Source organism: Camelina sativa, chromosome 7 (genome assembly GCF_000633955.1).
Source record: "Camelina sativa cultivar DH55 chromosome 7, Cs, whole genome shotgun sequence".
Lineage (NCBI taxonomy): Eukaryota > Viridiplantae > Streptophyta > Magnoliopsida > Brassicales > Brassicaceae > Camelina > Camelina sativa.
Genome location: NC_025691.1, coordinates 20,130,263 through 20,153,820, shown reverse-complemented (window position 1 = coordinate 20,153,820; position 23,558 = coordinate 20,130,263). Strand labels below are relative to the sequence as shown.

The window sequence follows — 23,558 nt, the reverse complement described above, 5'->3', positions numbered from 1 at the left end:
AAAAAAAAAAAAAAAAAAAAAAAAAAAAAAAAAAAAAAAAAAAAAAAAAAAAAAAAAAAAAAAAAAAAAAAAAAACTTAGCAGCTTAAATAGATCACCACACTGTGCATCTCGAAAGCAAACGCAATTTCACCAAAACTAAAAGGGTTTGAGAATTTGGGTAACACAAACAAGTCTACGAATTTGAGGATTCATGTTATAAAATTTAGCTACAGGGCAGAAATAAAAATAAATCCTTTTTTGATCTTTGTTAAAATCAAGAAACCACATCTTATTTCAAGAACACTTCAATCAAAGCAAACAAAAAGACAATCTCAAGTAAAAGAAGTAGATCTAAGCAAGTAGAGAACAATCAAAGCAAAAAAAAATCGAGAAAAAAAGAAACAATGAAGTCGATCTTAACTTAATCCTCAGATTAAATTCACATTACGGCGCTTCGAGATAAGAATTTTACAGAAGGAAAAAAAAAAAAACGCTTCGAGAAAAATGAAAGAGAAAGAAGAAAGATGATCGTAGAGTTACCGAATTGCGCAGAGAGACACAAGTCTACAAGCACAAGCCTTTCCTTCTCCTCCTTACCGCACACGGTAACACCACACCTCAAAGACAAGACTTTAAACCAAATTTTTCCAGACACAAACTAAAAAGAAAGAAAAACTTAATTATAAGAAGACTACAAAGTTAAAATAATTTTTCGATTGGTGAAGATGAGAGACGCCTCAAGGTTTTTTATTCATTTATTTATTTTTACGTGATGATGTAATGTAAATTTCTTTTTTATTGTTTTCGGTTATATTATATTATATTATAAGATATGGGTGTAATAATTATATTATTAAGTAATTAAGATCTGTTTTTTTATTAATCCTCTTATTGTTTATTTTTTCCTTCATATACATATTATCAATAACATAATAATAATCTTTAACAAAAAAAAAAACACCATTAAAAAAGGAAAATTAAAAGATAATATATATATATATATATCTTATAGCAATGGTAGCCATTGCTAGATTGCTTATAGATTGAGTTTACCGGTTATAGCCGGTGAGGTTAATTGAGGGGATTAATTAGGGTGCATGAGAGAGTTAGGGGGATTGGATTTTTTCTTTTGGGTTATTTTAGGACCTTGCAATTTTGGGTGTTTGTGAAAGTGGCGATTTTGTGATTTTTGGTGTGATGGTTGAGGAAAATTTAACTATCAATGTCATGTGCTAGAATTAGTAAATCCAAGGGCTTTTTTATGAAATTTAGAATAGATTTTTTTGCCAGTTTCTTTAAGGTGGCTTTGTTTGTTTTGTAACCTTTTATTAAGGTTTTTTAGGTTAAACTTTTTTAACTTGCAAAGGATTATAGTTTTAGATGTTAGATTATTGATTATTCCAATGAAAAATATTATTGAATCTCGCGTCGGTTCAATAATAAATTTACTAATACTCTTTGAATCATAATCATATAGTTTAGGTAAACAAAACAGATGTGGATGATTTTGTTTATGTAATATTACAGTGAAACTTCTGTCAAAATTGGGCATTTGGTCTAGTGGTATGATTCTCGCTTAGGGTGCGAGAGGTCCCGAGTTCAATTCTCGGAATGCCCCTTTTCTTCAAAAAGGTTTTTAATACTTGACTTTTATTACTTCTCCTATCCCACTTCATTATTTTTGGGCCAAAGTATTGAAATTTTGCACACATTCGGTTAAAGTAATTTGTTGTTAACGGCCCATATTGTACCTTCAAAAGGCCTAACTTACAAGCTACATCTCTCTCATTTTTCCAATAGAATTTCGAAATGATTTATACAAATACATAATATCCTTTTTTTTCACCTAAAGTTTGTATATTTAATATCAGATATTGCTAGTCTTCAGTGAATTTACTCTGTTACTCTTCTGTACTATCTTCTATGATTATAACTTTTAATTAATTCAAGGTTTTGGGAAAACATACATTAGTTTGATATTTGTTTTTTTGTTTTTTTTTTTGATATTAGTTAAGAGGAATAAGTTTTCACTTTCCGTAAACCTATATATCATTAGAGCTGAAAAAAATATAATTAAAATCGAAAGTCTAGAAACCAGTTTAATTAAATATTACCGCATATAAATCTTTAAAGAAAACCTTAGTAAAATTTTAACCAAAAAAAAAAAGCCTAATTAGTGAAGTTTGCAAACTTAACAATGAATTGGTGAAAGAAACAAAAAAACACGAAACAATGAACTTGTGATATAGACATGTAGTGGACTTGGTTAAAAATTGATGCATGTTGGGTGTTTCCCAAACATGGTCGCCTTCATCTCGGATCTAGGTTCGAACCGCAAGGTAGCTTCATGGCACCTAAAACCCATAACTTCTGGCATATTTTCTCTGCAATCCGTAAGAAAAACCCGCGACCCAAAAAGCACTTGCTTCTTCTCTTTGACATTTTCCATTATGTCTTTCCCAAATAATAGTGTATTTTGCTAATTACTTTTGTGGGGATGAGGTAGCAATAGTAACATTCTTGTAACGCAAGGCAACTTGAAGATCTCCATTAAGACATATATAGCTATCAGGAAGATAATAAGGGATCCTTATCGACAAGTCCCACTTTGCACTAAGACGTGTCCGTGTAATATTGTGCACCGTGAAATCCATAGAAGATAATTCTATTTCCGGTGGCACCGGCGGCGACGGCGGCAATTTTGACATGAAGTCCGAAAGTGAGCTACCAGGAAGGTTGGATCAATAAACCAGAAGGCCAATCCAAGCAGCTAACATGGCTACGGTTGAACTAGCGATGAACACGCTACCGACCTTTTCTCCTGTAGTTAGAGGTTCTTTTTCATGTTCCATTCTATCTATGGGCGATCAAATCGAAGAAAGATGAGGATATATTTTTAGAGAGCACGAAAAATATGAGAGAGCCTTTTGAAAGTGTTAGAGATCGTACGTAACTAATGTCTTTTGTAAACATGTTATTAGAGTATAGATGAAACTGGTTTATATTGATTAGAGTTAACCGGATTGTTAACTCTGGTTTAGTAAATGTGATACATATATAAGAAGAGGAAATGTAAAATGTACACATTAAGCTGACTGAGAATGAGTTATTTGATCCTCGTTTCCTAACTAACTTTCTCACTCTCTCGTTCATCTAACATGGTATCAAAGCGATGAATCAACTTCATCATCTTCGATCTTGTTCCCGATCTTCATCTTCTTCCGCTTTCTTTGACCTAAATTGATCGGATCTTTTCTCCGATTGATAATTTCTAACAAATTGAGTTCAAAATAGTTACGCTTCGTCGAACTTCAAAGCGATTAGCTCGCGGTTCTGGTTCTGCAGCAAAATCAGCAAATCCAGATCGATCGAAGACCACTCGACCTATTCCGGCGAGTTATTCGTCTTCTCCGATGATATCACCTTCACATTCACCTATTCCGGTGAGAAACTTCCAAGATTCATCTATTCCGGTGAGAAACTTCCAAGATTCATCTATTCCGGTGAGAAACTTCCAAGATCCATCTATTCTGGTGAATCACGTTACCTTTGGAGCTAATCCTGCTACTTTTGGAGCCAAACCTGCTTCCTTTGGAGTCAATCCTGCTTTCTCTTCAATTTCGATACAATCTTTCGGTGTTTCAAATCCTCTCTCATCTCAAATGTCACAAGAACAATTCACATTTGATGGAATTCAATACTCTCCTTACTTCTTGAACAGCGGCGACAATCCAGGATCTTCTATCATCTCTGAGGTACTTGATGGAACAAACTATAACACCTGGAATATAGCTATTACTACCGCCTTAGATGCTAAGAATAAGCTTGCGTTTGTGGATGGATCTCTTGATAGACCATTAGAAACACATCCACATTATCGTATATGGTCAAGATGTAATGCAATGGTGAAATTTTGGATTCTGAATTCTGTGACAAAAGAGATTTATGGGAGTATTCTACGATTCAAAGACGCTTCTGCGATGTGGCAAGACTTACTTGTGCGTTTTCACATCACAAACTTGCCAAGATCTTATCAACTTACACAACAAATCTGGTCTCTTCATTAAGGATCTACAGAGCTATCAACCTATTATACAAAGCTTAAAACACTATGGGATGATCTTGATGGAGCGGATTGTGTTAAAACTTGTCAAAACTGCAACTATTGCAGAGCTACGTCTGTCCAAGCTGAGCACACAAAGATCATCAAGTTCTTAGCTGGTCTAAATGAATCTTATTCAAGTGCTAGAAGTCTGATCATCATGAAGAAGAATGTACCTACTCTTGCTGAAGTGTACAACCTACTTGATCATGACTATAGTCAGCGAAGCATTACACCTGTCCAGAATGCTTCAGTCTTTCATGTGGCCAACCATGAAATCTCAACAAACCCTGTATCAGTCAACGCTACTTACACTCAGAAGACATGCATGCCCATTTGTTCTCGCTGCGGTTATGATGGTCACACTATAGACAAATGCTACAAAATACATGGTTATCCGGTGGGTTTCAAACATAAGGGAAAGGCTAATACTTCTTCTAACAAACCAGCAGTGGCCAGATGACTTTAACAGATTTAACTGTCAATGATAACACTTTATGCAATCAGTCAAGAGCACTTTCTCAAGATCAAATTCAGGGTGTTATAGCCTACTTCAACTCATAGCTCTCAACACCACTCGATCAGACTTCAATGCCATCTACCTCTGGTGGTCTTATCACTGCATTGCTTGGTATGGCTTTCTCGTCCTCTACTTTAAAATTTGTAGGGATCTTGAGAGTCACCGGTAATACATTGTCATCTAGGTCTATGATCATAGATAGTGGTGCTACTCATCATGTTTCACATGATAAGAGCTTGTTTGTGAATATGACTGATAGTGTTTGTGGTAAAACCGTGACCTTACCTACTAGACCAGATATACAGATTGCATGAATTGGTCAGATTAGACTAAATGAGTCTCTGATTTTGAACAATGTCCTCTATATCCCAGATTTTCGCCTCAATATCCTCAGTGTAAGCCAGTTAACCAGAGATTTAGGTTGTCGTGTTATGTTTGATCAAGAATCTTGCATGATACAGGATCCTATCAAGGGACTGATGATTGGGAGGGGTGAACAAATCTGCAATTTGTAAGTGCTTGATAGAGCTTCGATCACAGTTCCAGGGAATCAAGACTTATTTTGTATAATCAACATTGTTGTAGATACAGCTTTGTGGCACAATAGATGAGGTCATCCATCTGTTGCAAAGATAAAATCTATTGCAAAGATAGAATCTTTTGTATCCGTACACACTTTTAAGTGTACATGTGTCTGTACACATTATAATGTGTACAGATATCAAGTATACAAATGAATAATAATACACAAGTTTAACACGTATAATTCATTTAGTGTACTTATATATATATTAATATACATGTTTTTATTCGTACAGCTGATATATAATATATTCAATATGAATGAAATAAAAATATTTATATGTATGTAAGAAATGTGTACACTAAATAAGGAATTTTTATATATTTTCTATTAATTAGGATATATACTATTGTTAACAAATTATGAAATGAAGTTAGTTTAATCCAGTGGTTGGATGGACTGGTAACACTATAAATAGTCCACGGTTCGATTCTTCCAATCATATATTTTTTTTTTTAACTAAACAGAGAGGCAAAATAGTAATTAACTCGTTATGTCATCTTCTTCCCCGAACCTAATAGCCGAAGTCTGCGTTTTCTAAACATGGAGGAAGAGATGTTGAGCTTCAACCACACCACGGAGAATAGCTTCACCGACGATGGAACGAAAACCCGGACCCGTCATCTCAACCCTCTCAACTCGATACTGTCCCCAAATTTAGACCTTAAAACGGATCCTAAAACTATATTAAATTAAACCATTGTTGATGATTAATAATGATTCAACCCTAATTTTATGAAGGAAGAAGAGAGTTACGAGAGTAAATTTGTGGCACTGTAATATGAGAGTGGTTAGAGAGAGAAAGCGGAAAGGAAGAGAGAGAGAATGAGAAACGAGAGATTGGGCGGAAGCCCTTTTCCGTCATTTTCCAATTACAGACTCTACCCCACATTATTTTTATCTCACCCAAGTTTTATTACACAAACAGTCAAAACCGACTATTTTACCAATTTCAAATAGTAATTGTACTATCTTTTCTATTAACTTTCAAAAACGTACTAAAACACCAATATACCCTTCTATTTTCGGCACCATGGGGATTTCGCGAAAATCTTGTAGGAGTTCAAAAGCCATAAAAGCTGCTGGAAAAGCAAAGATACCAATAATAGTAATCATGATACAAAAGGGTAAGATCAGATCTTTTACCATAATTCACGTTCGATTGATCATTATAGAGAATAAAACAAAAAAAAGAACTAAAGGAAGACAAAGACGCTTATAGATATTATTTGAGACTGTAAGTGATTAGGAACGACATAAAGACGTATTATTTAGGATATAATACTTTTTCATTTTTCTTGTAATTCTCTCCTGACCTTACGACGCTTCCATAGAGATCTCCGGAAGTTGCAGATTCTGTCACCGCCGAAGGACCTTAACAAAACTCAAAACATCCCTACAAAATTGGTTTTACAATTTACATATTTTAGGTTAATTAACCTGCAGGCTGCAGGGTTTATTTATTATTTATGTCCCTGATAAAATACAGATTAATTTACATCTATGTATTCAATGCTATTATTTTTTCATAAACATTTGATAAACATATATAGAACCACTCTCTATGTCGCATTAACATGAACTGATCCTTCACTATATAAAACAGATTCTTTTGAACCATATCGTCTCCTTAACAAAAACAATAACATTCCTTTTTATTTTTTCCTTTTGTTGAGAGTGTGGCGCAACGTAAGAACTAAGATTTAGCTGGCAGGAAAGGCTCAACGGACTTTTACGACATGCTTCCTAAAAAAACAATATCATAGAGTTTTCTTGATTAATTAAAAGCTGATAATTAATATTCAAAAGTGAAGATAACAACTTGAATAACTAACTATAAAAAATTAGGTCACACGCCAAAAGAAAACAATGAACTGGCTTGGACTTGGTTAAAAACTGGTGCAGGTTGGATGTTTCCCAAACACAGTGGCCTTCATCTCAGACTCAGAGTCTGGCTCGAACCGCAAGGTGGCTTCATTGCACGCATAGCTCATAACTCCTGTCGATTTTTTTCTGCAATCAGTAAGAGAAAACTGTAATCCGAACTTTACTTCTTTCCTCTCTTTGACATCGTTTATAATATCTTTTCCAATCAAACCGCAAATATCTTCTTCCGTAACGTTTGCTGAAAGCTTAAGAATCTGAGGATTGTAGTATTTGAGATCGTTGTATCTAAATCATATAGAAGATTCAGTTAGTTACAAAATATGAACAAATTTTAAGAATTTTAAAACGGTTTTTAGTAGTAAATCAAAAAATAGTATGCGAGATCAAATAAAATTGCTTACTTTTGTGGGGTTGAGATAGCCAGAGTGACATTCTTGTAAAGCAAGGAAGCTTGAACATCTCCTTGAAGACATATATAATAACCAGGAAGATCACCAGGGATTCTTATGGACAAATCCCAATTTGCGCTAAGACGAGTCTCCGTAATATTGTGCACCGTGAAATCCATAGAAGCTAATTCTGTTGCCGGCACCCGGATTTTGCGATTACTTTCTTCGATTGTAAAAACGTAAAGAAAAATCAGAACGGCTGCCAAAATAACATACAAGACCACTGAACCGACCTTCTCACTTGTGATTTGTTCTTTCTGTGCCATTATGTGCGATTGATTGAAGAGAGACGAAGAGATTTTCTGGTGGGCAAGACAAAGACGAGAGAGCTTGACAATGTTAGAGATAAACACAAAGACCTAATTTAATAAACACAAATCCCATGTTATACCGCACTTATTGTTATATTTCTTTTTAAAAATTTATTTATTTAAGATAATATTTATTTTTAATATATCAGTTATTCAGTAAATCTATATTTATCTTTTAGAATACTAATTATTTTAAAATATTATAGTTTTTTTTAAAACTATATTACATTTTTATATTGTTTGTTTGTTGTATTTGCATCATTATCTTGTGAAATATTTTGAAGTGGTAATTATAATATTGTAATTGTGAGCAAATCAAGTTTTTAATTTATCAACCATTTAAGTTAAGAAGATGTATTCAACTTGACATTTTAAGTGATTTGTGTAAAATTTACAAATCCGACGTTTTTTGTTTTTTTTGGACAAACATATGTTATCATTTCTTAACGAAAGAGTAACATACAAAGTACATAGGATATCTTAAAAGAGAACATAAGTGGGGGCTTCCTAGAAATTAAAACATCAAGGCAACAAAGATAGATAGGGGAAACAGATACTTGGAGCTTGAGAGCTATGGACCAAAGGCTTGATAGCATTTTGGAACCTGTGAAACCAAGGTATATCGATGCATCTTCCATGAGCAGGTCAAGGAAAGAGATAATGGTCATTGTCGTGGAACAAAGACTAAGTGGCAAAGGAACGACCAAAGCTGATACTCTCGGAAAGGCTTCGCTAAAGGTGTGAGCAAGGTTGGTATTGCTCTGAAAACCGGTGTATACGCCCCAACCGCCACCTCTCAGTGGGCCCCATGTCAAATCCAGTCCATGGACCCATCTTCTTTAATGGGCCTCACGTCCTCTCACTAGGCCCGTGAGCCCATCCATATCCAACAGCCGGTTTGCTACGTCTGGGAGGGTTTAAAGACTTGTTACCGTACCTACAAATCACCACATTATCTTTCTCTGTGTTTTGTCCTCACTCGCACAGTTCCGACAGTTGCTTCCCGGAAGGTCACCCAAGCACGCTTAACTCTGGAGTTCTCTCAGGACTCCACAATCGTCTGGGTTCGGCTCTGATACCACTTGTAACGCCCCGACCACCACCTCTCAGTAGATCCCATGTCCACTCCCAGTCAATGGGCCTCACGTCCTCTCACTAGGCCCGTGAGCTAACCCATATCTGAAGGTTGGTTTGCTACGTTCGAGAGATTTTAAAGACTTGTTACCGTCCCTACAAATGACCATGTGATCTTTCTCTATGTTTTGTCCTCACTCACACAGTTTCGACAGTCACTTCCCGGAAGGTCACCCATCCTGAGACTACTCCAGGTCAAACACGCTTAACTCTAGAGTTCTCTCATGACCCTTGACCGAAAAGATAAGACTACAATGGTAGTTGCGATTATGGGTTTGGATGAGGGTAGCTTGAGGAGGTTGCGGTAACCGCTACTTCTTTGAGTAGAGATCATAATGTCGCTAGTTAACATGCTTAAATGAGGAAACTTCAAGAAGTTGATGAGTTGCAAAGTGGAAACCATAAACAGTAGGCGATGGAGATAGAGGAGGCTGGTGAAGCAGAGGTAACCCCCACTCAATAGAGGTGGGATCATAATGCCAATCTTCATCAAGTTATAACCTTCATCTAGAGGTTCATCCTTAAGTGGATCTAGTAACAAGGTTCTCAAAGGACTCTTAGACCAAAGTAGCAATAGGGGTTGGCTAAGGTTCACTAGCAGTCTTCGGACTAATGATATCCTTAAGCTAAACACATGTTGACTAGATAGGGGGAGAGTGGATTTTAGCCTAAACCTAGTTACAAGACGACACTAGAATATTTGAGCTCTTGGTGATATGGAGGATAAAGTTCAGAGAAAGCAAGCAATAGAGGTAATTCGATTGGCTCAGATTCACTAACAAAGAACAGCAGTGCAAACTTCCAAACCAAGCTATTCAACTGGCCTTGACACAAAGGAGATTCAAGCAAAATCAAAGTAACTAGGGATCTGCTACCGAGTATAACTCGACTTGACCAAGCAGGATACACTAATACTAGCCGATTTGGCCTTGATATGAAGTTAAAGCTCATGGATCTAAGGCTCTTCCAAGTCAGGAATGACTTATAGTGTATCCAAGGGAAACTATCTTCCAGGGTTTCGAGATAAGAATGGAGATTAAACCTGGAGCAAAGGGTTAACGAAAGAGAAGAAGAGGTCGTCAAGGATGAAGGTTTCGTCGTCAGAAAGTTCACCGGTTCCAGCGTCAAAACAGAGCTTCCGTCCAGCTGCATCCAAGCACAACACTTGGTGAGAGGATCTAGATCCAAGGAGCGGAAAGATGTTGACGTTGACGGCAAGAGGAGGCGGTGAGACAGACGGAAACTGGGCCTAGAGGGACTCTTATGGATCTTGGTAGCGGTACCTGGGGGTTGGGAACTCGATGGAATAAACTCAACGAGGAGACTTATTAGAAGCGGAGGAGAAGAGGGTGGTTGAAGCTGACGCATGGGCGGAGGTGAGATCTGGGATCACTGAAGACCTTCGATAGAGCTGAAACTAGACTAAACATACTACAAGGGAAAAGGAGGCAGCGGAGATGAAGAAAACAGGTCCCAGCGACGCCGATTGGACTCGGCGCCGCCGGAGAAGAGAACCTCGGTGGTTGTGCCAGAGAGGAGAGACGGCTAGGGCAAACAATGATATATAACGTTATATATTGCTATGATTATACAAATCCGATGTTATTTAATCATTGATTTTAAAAAGTCTATTAAAATCCACTGTTATTGAATTGATAATTTAAAAATCTATTGTTATTGAAGTGCTGATTTAAAAATTTACTTTAAAATCTACTGTTATTCAAAACACTTTGTGGATTGGATTTGAATGATTTTTAAGAATTCTAGAGGATTTGAGAGGATTTGTTTAGTTAAAAACTGAATATGCATAAATCCAAATATCATGGTTTTAGGTGGAATTTGAATTTTTTTTTACAATAAATAATAACAACTTCCCTAAAATCATCAAAATCATTTAAAATCTTATGAAAACTCAAATCTCTTGGAATATTAGATTGAATACCCCCCCCCCCCAATTGTAACACCCCAATCCCAAAATACACCAAAAGAAAGTACCAACTTGCGTAGCTATTCACATTTCTCTCCTGACCTGAAGAAGAGAAAAGAGAAAGGGGTGAGTAAAAAGAGTTTACTTAGTGAGGAGATCGACTCTGCCCACCAGTCATACAATAAACACGTTTCAAACATAAACTCGACCATTACTTAGCATAGAATCAAAACTTCTAACTATCAACAATCATCACATCGAGGATATGCAACACGTACTTATTTATACTCTTCTTTATCTTGTTGTCATGCAATCATGCACCTTAAATATCACACTCAGAGAAAGGCCCTTGCGGCACAACTACTCCCACACTCAGAGCAAGGCCCTCATGGCACAACTAGTCCCACACTAACATTCTCATTCTCGTTCTCATGCATATGCTTATGCAATTCGCTAACTTGTTTTAACATGTATCCTTAAGCATTAACATCACACATTCAAGTTACTAACAACCTAACTTCATCATGTAATCACAAACAACCCAAAGACAATTCTCGAGCCTATACTTAGCAACTATCAAAAAATATATAAGGAAAGAGGCTACTGCATAACCGCAAATACCACCCTCACCTGACTTTGAGCTGGCAAGAACTGGAAAGAAAGACTGAAGCAACTGGCAACAATCTGAAACTTGCAGCAGAAGGAAAACAGTTCAACACGGATTAGGGTTCCTAGTTTTTGACAGAAGCAGATGATTTCTGTCTGACAAGCAATCAACATAGAAGCTAAGGTGTACCTTTTACGGTGATAACGAAGGCTCAGGTGGCTTCCCTAACACCCCTTTTATCTGTAACAAACGTCGAACAGACTTTATGTGCTCAGGTAACGCCGGAATTCTTCCACCAAAACCTTAGGTCGAAACTGCAAACTATATCTGACACTTTAGTTAATTTCTGGGCTCAGAAAACAATGATTTTTCACTAACTTTGATCATGTTTTACGGCTCGATCTTACCTCGGATCGAAATACCGTTTATTGCTGCTTCTTCCTTGTAGAAATATCTTTCCAACGACACCAAAAGCGTGATCTGGTTCCTTCAGATCCAACGGGAAACAGATCACCAAAACCACTACTTGACACTGTTTTTGAATTTCTCTTCTTCACTAAAACCAACTGTGGTGTCATAAATTACGAACTCAGTAACCAATAAAGGCATATCCATGATAGATTTGCCTTACTTAAATGAAGCCGGTGTTAAACGGTGAAAACGAGACGTTCAACTCTTCTCTCCGCTTAACGTGATCCCGAAAGGAAATAGAAAACACAACGTCAACTCTTGATCACTAATGATGGCGATGAAGGATTGAAACCAAGGAGATCTGATGCTTTAGGGTTTTGTCTTCGCTGTGCAAAGAAGCGGCTGGAGGTAGAGGGAGATATATACATATGTACACATGCGCACGTAGGTTTACGATCAAAACTGTTGGGCCCTTAGTGGGCTGGATTGGGTCTTACAGAAATTCCACTCCACTCTAACATAAGCTTTGCTAACATCTATTTTTAGTGCAATATATGCTTTAGAAACTCGTTTGCGAACCTTCAATGAATGCATAACTCCATGTGCAATCAAAACATTATCTTGAATTATTCTCTCCGAAATAAAATCAGCTTACACGTCCGAGACTATGCCATTGAGATGAGACTTAAGCCGTTTGACTAGACATTTTAAAATGATCTTATATAAAATATTGCAGAGCGCTATTGGGCGGTAATCTGATAGAGTTTCAGGGTGATCAATCTTTGGTATCATACAAATGTTTGTATGATTAATGCTCGGTTTCATGTTAGATGTTTCAAAGAAAGCTTTTACTTCATGTATCACATGGTTACCAACCGTTGCCCAACATTGTTTGTAGATTCTAGCCGTTAAACCATTTGGTCTAGGCGTTTTGTCCTCCCCGATTAAACATACAATTTCATATATTTCTTGATCAGTGAAATCCTTGGTCAAGTCGGCATTTGTTTCATAAGTTACAGTTGGAATAAAGTTAGCAAAATCGTGTGTAGAAACTTGATGTCCAGTTGATGTAAACATGCCAGTAAAATATTGCTGTGTGTGATCACTTATTTTAGTTGTACAGTTAAAGATGGTACCTGATACTAGGCTTTTTGTGTCTCCTAGTAGGTTCAATTAACCTTATGTGTTGTAGTACTTAAGGTGTCAATCCAAATGGGATGTTGCTAGCAATCAAGCAATCACAAGTCAAGCCAATTCAAAAGAGTGTTTGGCTAACAATCCTAGACTGATCAGAATGCAAAACGGAAATGAGTTACAAAACTAGAAACGAAAATGTATGACAAGAAGTAAATATGAGTAAAAAGCAAAAACGATTCTAAGCATGAACTAGATACCAAGATCAAAAATGGTTTCCGGATGTAATAAAAATCAGAAAGATAGAAGTCCTAAGGATGGGAGTAATTGATGTCGATGGAGTATCCTAGTGTACAGAGTGTTTAACATGCCACAAGCAAACTATCCCTAAACAATGAACATCACGACTTAGCTAATCCAATCTCTTGACAGAAGCTATTCAGACTCAACCACTTCCAAACCTAGCTCTCGCTAGAGAAACATGATCAAGCATGGCATGAAAAACAAGTTCATTCACGTCAACTAACATCCTAGACAACTAATCTCTTAGGCTAGGTATGTAAGTCTCTGGTACTAGTTGGTCAGACATTTCATCAAACACCTTTTGGGTGTGGAAATGTCTAAGACCTAGTTCCAATTGATCAGAGAGAAACTAGTATTTATAACTCTAGTCCAGATGGAAATCATACGAATCTAAGCTTAAACACCCTACATACTAAGATCCTCCACCTAATTTATCCCATCCTCAAGAACAATCACACTACTCAGATCCAGAAATCATCATCAAAGATACGAATTCGGAAAACATTGAATCAAGCATAGTAAGATAGATAAAAATGACATGAACAACTTTGCAGAAGAAATCAAATGCAAAAACTCAATAAACTCAAAAATGTCGGATTACAAAGTCTGAGAACGTTTTTGGTGGCTAGGTAAAACCTTAAGGAAAAGAACATAACAAGATAAAAGATGTCTGGGCAAAGACTTAACAAAATGTATATATAGTCCAACATGGAAAGTCCTAAAACCTAAAACGACAAGGTAAAAAGTCGGTTTGGGAATCTCCTGAAGCGTGTGAGACAGAGCATCTTCCTGACATGTGTGATCGAGTCGGTGCAGCAAGGTGGATCAAGCGAGGTCAAGTGATGCACGTGATGAGTGGCTCAAGACGTGGCTCGAAACGTGGCTCGAGCTTGATGTATATGCATCCACTAAAACAATGATAACTCTTGAACCACACCTCCGATTGGCTTGAAATAAACGGCATTGGAAAGAGGACTCAATTACCAACAACTTGGATGAAGATGTCGAAAGCTAAATCCCTCGACTGGTGGCTCGAGTGGTGGCTCGAGCGCGTGAGTGAAATTGGCTCGATTGAGTGCAGCAGCGTGAGTGGCTTGATTGAGTTCAGCAGTTGGCTTGATTGGTGAGGATCGAACGGGAGATGAATTCGGCTCGAGAGAGGGAGTTTGGAACTCGAACGGTGGATGAAGTCGGCTCAAGAGAGGGAGTTCGGAACGTCGGCTGTCGAGCGGCTCTAGTGAGGGAGTTCGGAAAGCGGCTCGAGCGTGGATGTTGGATCGTGGCTCGAGCGTGGATGTTGGGGCGTTGCTCGAGCGTTGATGTTGGAGCGTGGCTCGAGCGTTGATGTTGGAGCGTGGCTCGAGCGTTGATGACATTCATTCTAGGCATGATGGATCGAGTGGGATATTGGTGCTTCTTCCTGGGAGCGCGTCCAAGTCGCATGTCGGTCGAGTCAGATGACGTCCATTCCGGTCATGCTTGGTCGAGCCGCATGTCTCAACCTCCATTCGGTTCCAACAGTCTGGACATCTCCTAAACACCTGAAATAACTCCAATATGCAAGATGTATGCAGGACCAATGCAAAGACTACCTAGATATGCATATTATACAAAAGAAACTAAAAACAATGCAAAACAATGAGTTAAGAGAACAAAATGAATAACAAATGCATGAAGAAAGAGTGTAAAATATATACATATCAACTCCCCCAAACTTATCCTTTGCTTGCCCTCAAGCAAATAACAAGAACAAAGTATGGAAGAGAGGTTTGAAAATGGGGTCTCAGAACCTAAAACATGTTGAATGAAATAGTTAGAATCAAGGTCCTTGTTTTTAGTTCTATGAGGCATGGTGAAGGAACTTTATTTCTTTAATCTACACATGCAATCCTATCAATCACTCCCTTTAACATTCATTAACAGAGAACCGTGAATCAAGAAGCTATGCAATGTTGTCAAACTCATTTGGTTAAGGTAAAAGGTTAGAGAAATATGTGGTCTCCTTCTCAAGTGGTTCCATCAATACATAACAAGGTGCTCTCATGAAAAGGAGTTGAGCTTAAGAGAAGGCTAAAGGTTGAAACCAACTGATATATACAAGAGTAGTATCCTGTCTACCCAAAGGTCCCAAGGAAACTTAGCTCTAACATTCTAACCCCGGAGTTGGTCCTATCTCTACCCTTCATCAATATCTCTTCTCAAACTCATTCTCTTATACTTTGCACTTAGTCTTAGGAGGAGGTCACTTATTATCATTCTAGCAGATTGGGAAATCTTTTTTTTTTATCACTATGGTTCTCTTTCTTTTCTTTTCTGAATTCTAAACATCTTAAGTGTTTTACTTTCTCTTCCTTGTCTAAATTTTTCATTTTATGCCCTGAACCAATAAATCTTTTTTTATTTTTTAACGTTGCTCAACCCAAATCCTATACTAGACTTGTAAACCTCGAAAACGCATTTCCCTCCTAAAGACTCTTTACCCTTTTGCTTTCTCTTTTACTCTTCACTTTTCTGCAGAAATCCCATCCCAATACCCAAAATCGAGTTCTCACCTACTCCTACTAGTCTGGATAACGCGAACTTGAACTACACAGGATCCTACTCTTGTCGGTTAAAACCTAACACTTTCTAACAAGCTCAACTCAGAAAAGGCCTGACACTCAAGAATACAATTGGCTTGAAAGAAGGGTTGGTTATGGATGCGGGGCATTTTTCCAAAGATGGGAATCAACTACTTGGATTAACAAGGGTGGTAAAAAGGAGAAAGATAATCCAAGTATGTATATGGTATCCATGAGTTCAACTTCAATGCATAACAGGATAATTGCAAGTCAGGATTAGATTCAGGTAGATAGGAAATGATGTCAATTCAAAACATGCTTCAATCTTACATTTTCAAGTTCAATCAACATGCATCAAAGAACTAATAACAAGTGCCTTGATCCTATCCTATTGAATTCAACATGCAAACAAGGTTACAATCATCATCATCCCCTATGCGAAATGCATCAACCCTATATGAATAACACTAGACTCAATCCTAACATGCAAGTGCAAACTACATGAACACTCCATTTTTGTGGAAATTTTCGAAAAATTTTCAAATTTTTATGGTTTTTCTATGCAAATAGATGGATGCAGACTCAAACATGATATGATGCAAAAATTTGAAATACGAATCACAAAACACAACATCAGATACATCATCTCAAATCCTCCCCCAAACTTAAATTAAATAGTCTCTTGTGTAAGAGAAATTTGCAGAAGGATTTGAGAATCACAACAAAAACAATGCATGAATGAAATGGTATATACAAAGAGAGGGTAGGAGTACCTCAGTAGTAGAAGGAGTCGGAGCTCGCCTAAGGAGTCGGTGCGTGAAACTGACTCTGTCCCTCGCCTTGTTCGGGATCCGCAGGAGTGACCTCAGCTGGTTGGTCGACTTGCTGCTCAACTTCCTGCATGCCCTGATAATCACCCTGATGTTCATCTTGCTGCTCAACCGTAACCTCATGCGCATTCTCATCTCGAGCTGCAGAACGACGCGCAGACCGACGGCTTGAGGAGACTCTGGAACCACGCGAACCTTGTCTCTTTCACTTCCTGGACTCATGAGACGAGTGTCGCGAAGGAACAGGTGAAGGCTGACGCCCCGTGACACATATTAAGATTGACAGGCTGGGGAGGGAACCGGAGAGAGTGTTCTTTGACGAGTTAGCTCGAGAGTCGTGGAGGTGCGTCCTGACATTGGCTCGATTGGTGAGTTTGGCAGTGGCTCGACTGGTGAGTTTGGACAATGTTGGCGATAACGGCGAGAGTTGTAGTGACTTGAGTGAAGCTGGTAACGATGAGAGAGCTTTGATCGAGTCATGCAGGTGTTGGCTCGATTTACAAGGTCGATTGAGACGCGGCTCGAGTGAGGAGTAACGACAGGAGCTCGAGTGGAGTTTGCAAGACTATGACGTCGGTGGAGTCAGACCAAGTCGACTCAGGGGAGATGAGTCCGACGATCGAGTGGTCCTGTACTGGCTCGAGTGGGTGAGTGGAGTAGACGCGGCTCGAGCGAGATGGGAGATCGAGTCAATGAGTGATGTTTTCACTTTTCCTTTTTTGTTGCCCATACTCCCTTCTGCAGATTCCCGAACACTAGAAAACTAAAAACGAAAAATAAAAACACAAAGATACTAAAGAATATTTACAGTGATACCTTTGGGACTTCCTCCCAAGTGAGCTTGTTTAAAGTCCCTGAGCTTGACTTTGCATACTCCTTATGCTTTGGGAGGGTCATAGAGAGGCTTTGGAGACCCCTCTAGAATGTTTGGTCTAGCCAGATACTCTTTAACATTCTGCCCAAGTTCAATAAGAAAAGATCTTCTCTTCTTCATTATCCCCAACCTATGTCTTGCTTTTCTTGGAGAAATTTTTTTAACTTAACTCTGGAGCTGCATGATTTGCCCTCTCATCTCCTCCAACATGGCTGTTAACTCTGTCACTGTATCCCTTAAAATCTTGGTTGTTTGGAGTTCAGACAAACTGTCAAGCGCGGGAGGACTTGTCTCTTGCGGTTAGTGATCATGAAGCAGGTCTCGATGCTTAGGGAGGGTAACGATTGCACTCGAGTTGGAGAATGGTCGAGTGACACTTTGAGTTTTCTCTTTGGTTACCAAAACCTCTGTTTCGGCCTTATTCACACCCTCAAAGATGTCAAACATAGCTTTTTGATCTTTCTCTTCAATCACGAAGGTATGTCCGTCAATAGTTGGTTTCTTCTTAGAATCCTTGATATCAAACTTCATCTTGAAGATTTTACCCAGATTGAGATCGATCATCCCCTTCTTGACATCAATGACTGCTCCAGTTGTAGCTAAGAAACGTCTTCCCAGGATTAGTGGATGTTTAGGCTCTTCATCCATTCCCATCACTACAAAGTCAGTAGGAATCTCAACTTGTCCAATTTTGATGGGCAGGTTCTCTAGTAGACCATGAGGCAATCTAGTAGTCCTATCAGCCAATATTAAGCGGAGGTTGCATGACTTGTATTTGTTGAATCCTAGCCTCTGAGCTACAGAGAGTGGCATGAGGCTTACTGAAGCACCAAGGTCACATAGAAACTTTTTGAAGGCCAATGGACATAGAGAACAAGGCATGGTGAAAGAACCAGGGTCCTCTAGCTTCTTTGGGAAAATCATCTTCTGAATAACAGCCTTACTTTCATGAATAACCCCACCTATGACATGCACTACCCTCTCATCTTCCAAAGCCTTAGCTTGATCTCCTTTAGCTATCTCTTCCTTCTCTTTGGTCCTTTCTGTTACCAAATCAGTTAAAAACTTTTGATACTGAGGCACAAGTGCAAATGCATCAAATAAAGGCATCCTAAGTTCAATCTCCTTGACTTGTTTTTCAAACAGAGCTTTATACTTCTCAGTAAGCTGCTTCTTAAACCTCACTAGAAAAGTAGAGGTGGCTTGTATGGTGGAGGAATACTGGCTAGTCAATCAGTCTACCGAAATGGGTTTATCCTTGGGAGCAGTGGGTTCTTTAGTAGCTTCAGGATTAGATTGCTTAGCTGACTTAATTGGATCATTGAGCACCTCGACAAGATCCTTTATCTGAACTTCATCTTGAAGAAAATCCTGTCCATCTAAACTCTCATTGTCCTCAGTGAGCCGTACATCTATAGCTTGGGTGGTGATGGCATGGATAGTAGCATAGTCCTTGGGGTTTTGAACTGCTTTTCCAGGTAGTTGGCCAGTTGTTGGGGTAGAAGTAGAAACAGTCTTGCCTTCCATATACTTCATCTTGGAGTTAAGAGCTTCAAACTTGACATTCAGATCATTGTAAGAACATTCCATTCGCTGACGGAGTTCAGCAAACTTCTTAGCATTATCCAGAGAACCACTAGGTTGACCTTGAAGAAGTTGTTGCATCATGTGCTTCATTTCTTGATCTGGAGCTTGAGTAGGTTGAACTTGTTGAGGTGAAAATCCTGGTGGTGGTCCAGAAGGAGCGTGATAACCTTGTTGGAACTGTTGTTTAGGCACGAATCCTTGAGTGTAAGGCGCAAAAGGTTTTTGTTGGCCTTGTTGTTGCTGCTGAGGAGGGTACAATCCTGTGGATTTGCAACATTGGTGCTCCGGTAAGACAAATTGGGGTTCGTCTTGTAGAGGTTGTAACCCTTGTTGTATCCACCTTGATTTTAGACGTAGCTGATTTCTTCAGACTGCTCACTTTCCCCATCCTGAACGTGAAAAGGGTCATACTCAGAGACGAAGTGGACGGTTTGCTGCTGACTGAGCAAGAGGCGGTCAAGCTTGTCATTGACATTCTTAAGGTCCCTCTTGTACTTCTCCTCAGAACCAGACTCTCCTCTAACTGTGCGGTCATAATCCTCGTTATAATTGCTATCAGACTAGGCGAGGTTTTCAACAAGTTCCCATCCTTCATCGACGTCTTTGTTCAGAAATTTGCTGTTTGAAGCAGTGTCAAGCAGCATACGTATCTTTGGTAGCACACCACGGTAGAGAGTGCTCAGCAATGACTTGTTGCTAAATCTATGATGTGGATACTGGCTCTAGTAACCTTTGAAACGCTCCCAGGCTTCACATTAGCCCTGGGCATAATATCCGGTACCGAAGAACCGTACCGGAACCGAACCGATAAAAGCGGTATCGGGTAGGGTTCGTGTTAAGCAGAATTACCGAATGGGTTAAGAGGCCTTGGTAAAATGGACTTCGGTCCGGGTTCGGGTTGTAACTTAAGTATATTAGGCAACCGTTTTAGATCCGTTTAACCTAAAGGCCTAATAAGGCCTTGACCCAGTAAGGCTAGCTCTGAGCATAATATCCGGTACCGAAGAACCAAACCGATAAAAGCGGTATCGGGTAGGGTTCTGGTTAAGCAGAATTACCGAATGGGCTATGGTTTAATCGGTTATTTTGGTTATTTACAAGGGTATTTATAATTTCAATTGGTTATCTCGGGTTTTAGTCAGTTATTTGAGTACTTTGGTTACTGAAAATAACCGAACCGATTATAACCCGGAAATTTTTTGGGTTATTTCGGATTTTGTATTAGAGTATAAAACCGCTCCGAACCCGGCCAGTTACTAACCGTACCGAACCGAGTTTTTGTAAACTACCGGATGGGATCTATAGGTCTTATACCGATTTACCCGAAACCCGATTGGGTAGAACCGAAACCCAATTGGGTACCCGATTGCCCAGGACTACTTCAGATAATGATTCTGAGTTCCTCTGAGCAAAGCCAGAGATGTCATTCCTGAGATATGCTGTTCTGGAGTTGCAGAAGAAGTTGGCCAAGAAGGCTTTCTTGCGGTCGTCCCAAGTGGTGATTGATCCTTGGGGAATGTTTTTCTCCCATTGATGAGCTTTGTCTCCCAGGGAGAATGGGAAGAGTCGCAACTTGTAACCATCCTCACTCAATTTGTTGATCTTGGTGAGGTTGCACAGACGGTCGAACTTGTCTAAGTGGTCGAGTGGATCCTCTATAGGCAACCCGTGAAACTTGTTCCCTTGGATCATGGAAATCAGACCACTTTTGATTTCGAAGTTGTTATTCTGCACAGCAGGAGGGACGATTCCAGCACGCTGAGTATGAGTGTTCGGTGCATCTCCAGCACCAATGTGTCGCGGTCTTTGATTGGGTCCGTTAGGTTGTTCCATAGTGACTGGTGCAGGATGATCAGTGAAAATACGAGCTTGTCGTGGTCTTCGCAACTGATTGATGTCGTCAATAGCAGGAAGGAGATTCTGATTTCCTCTTGATCTGGGGTGCATGCAAGGTTGCAATTAACAGGTTCCTCGGATGCAAAACAAACAAGCAGACAACCAAAACAAGTCAATACTCAGAATAACAAATGTAACAGAACTTAATCTTGCAAAACTTGAAATCTTAAATGTAGCAAAACGAATCCCGAATGGAAACGACGCCAAATTGATACTAGGCTTTTTGTGTCTCCTAGTAGGTTCAATTAACCTTATGTGTTATAGTACTTAAGGTGTCAATCCAAATGGGATGTTGCTAGCAATCAAGATGCAATCAAGCAATCACAAGTCAAGCCAATTCAAAAGAGTGTTTGTCTAACAATCCTAGAATGATCAGAATGCAAAACGGAAATGAGTTACAAAACTAGAAACGAAAATGTATGACAAGAAGTAAATATGAGTAAAAAGCAAAAATGATTCTAAGCATGAACTAGATACGAGGATCAGAAACGGTTTCAGGATGTAATAAAAATCAGAAAGATAGAAGTCCTAAGGATGGGAGTAATTGATGTCGATGGAGTATCCTAGTGTACAGAGTGTTTAACATGCCACAAGCAAACTATCCCTAAACAATGAACATCAAGACTTAGCTAATCCAATCTCTTGACTCAGACTCAACCACTTCCAAACCTAGCTCTCACTAGAAAAACATGATCAAGCATGGCATGACAAACAAGTTCATTCACGTCAGCAAACATCCTAGACAACTAATCTCTTAGGCTAGGAATGTAAGTCTCTGGTACTAGGTTGTCAGACATTTCATCAAACACCTTTTGGGTGTGGAAATGTCTAAGACCTAGTTCCAATTGATCAGAGAGAAACTAGTATTTATAACTCTAGTCCAGAAGGGAATCATACGAATCTAAGCTTAAACCCTCTACATACTAAGATCCTCCACCTAATTTATCTCATCCTCAAGAACAATCACACTACTCAGATCCATAAATCATCATCAAAGATACGAATTCGGAAAACATTGAATCAAGCATAGTAAGATAGATAAAAATGACATGAACAACTTTGCAGAAGAAATCAAATGTAAAAACTCAATAAACTCAAAGATGTCGGATTACAAAGTCTGAGAACGTTTTTGGTGGCTAGGTAAAACCTTAAGGAAAAGAACAAAACAAGATAAAAGATGTCTGGGCAAAGACTTAACAAAATGTATATATAGTCCAACATGGAAAGCCCTAAAACATAAAACGACAAGGTAAAGAGTCGATTTGGGAATCTCCTGAAGCGTGTGAGACGGAGCATCTTCCTGACATGTGCGATCGAGTCGGTGCAGCAAGGTGGATCGAGCAAGGTCAAGTGATGCTGATAATAAGGTTTTCACCTAGGGTATCAATTCCCTATGCAGTTGTAGTACAAAGGGTTATCAATCCAAATGGTTGTTATGCTAGCAGATAAGATGCGATCAGAAACAAGAAAGTCAAGCCAAGCAATAAATGGGTTTGATCTAACAATCCTAAAATAAATAAAAGAAAGCAAATAAATAAGAACCACACGACCTAAGCACTCGATACAAGCATTTGAGTACTGGATCGGATGGGGTGATCGAGTAAAGAAGAAAAGCAAGAACAGCTCGAAGATATACTCGAAGCAGGTGATCGTGTACCTGTTCGGGTAAGTGATCGAGTTATGAATAAAAATGTAATCAATCTAAATACGAAAGCTTCTAAGGATGGGGTAATCGACTCTTAAGTGTTCCTGACCAATATGGATGCCCTACATGCCTCAAGCAAATATTCCCTAGACAATGAATCTCTAAAATCTTGTTAAAACACTCTCATGATAGAAACAATCAACCTTAATCACTCCCCTACCCAACTCTCGTTGGAGAAACATGACCAAGCAGGCAATACAAACCGATTCATTATTTTCAATAAACCCCTTACTCATCTAATCTCTTAGGCTAAGTGAGTAAATCTCTAGCATTGATTGATTCAAGCATTTCATCTACACCTCTCGGTGGTAAAACACCCTAGATCTAATCTCACCCTCTCAGTTTGTTGATAGCATTAAGAACACTGATATGTATAAATTTTACACCTTTTGATGATGCATTTGTCATTCATTTTGTTCTCTTAACTCATTGCTTTGTATTATTTTTAGTCTCTTTTGCATAACATGCATATCTAGGTAGTCTTTGCATTGGTCTTGCACGCATCTTGCATTTTAGAGTTGTTTCAGGTGTTTTAGGAGGTGTCCAAACCATCAAATGCAAACAAGGATCAGGAGAGCAGTTAAGCGACTCGATCTACACTACCCAGCGACACAAGCTTCCACGTCTTTGATCGAGTCTAGTGAAGATTTTACTTTGGGACTCAGCTTTCGACGTCTTCATCAAAGTTGTAGAGAATTGAGTCATCTTTCCATTGCAGTTTATTTCAAACCAATCGGAGTCGTCGTTCATGAGTTA

The 23,558-nt window shown here is 38.8% G+C and overlaps 2 protein-coding genes and 1 non-coding gene across 3 annotated transcripts in view; 1 reads left to right on the top strand and 2 right to left on the bottom strand.

Moving 5' to 3' along the window:
- Positions 1-2,689, bottom strand: part of LOC104704786 (paired amphipathic helix protein Sin3-like 4) — a 9,322-nt gene extending 6,633 nt beyond the window's left edge. Inside the window, exon 1 of the mRNA XM_010420818.2 lies at positions 2,469-2,689. Within this exon, the coding sequence (XP_010419120.1) occupies positions 2,469-2,689 (221 nt within the window). The remainder of the gene's footprint in view (positions 1-2,468) is intronic.
- TRNAP-AGG lies at positions 1,528-1,599 on the top strand. The gene has a single exon. It is a non-coding gene; the product is annotated as a tRNA-Pro (tRNA).
- On the bottom strand, positions 7,076-7,788 carry LOC104704785. The gene is made up of 2 exons (XM_010420817.1): positions 7,475-7,788; positions 7,076-7,358 (listed from the first exon to the last, which is right to left on the bottom strand). Exons 1-2 carry the CDS (start codon positions 7,786-7,788, stop codon positions 7,076-7,078), a joined length of 597 nt encoding a protein of 198 aa, XP_010419119.1.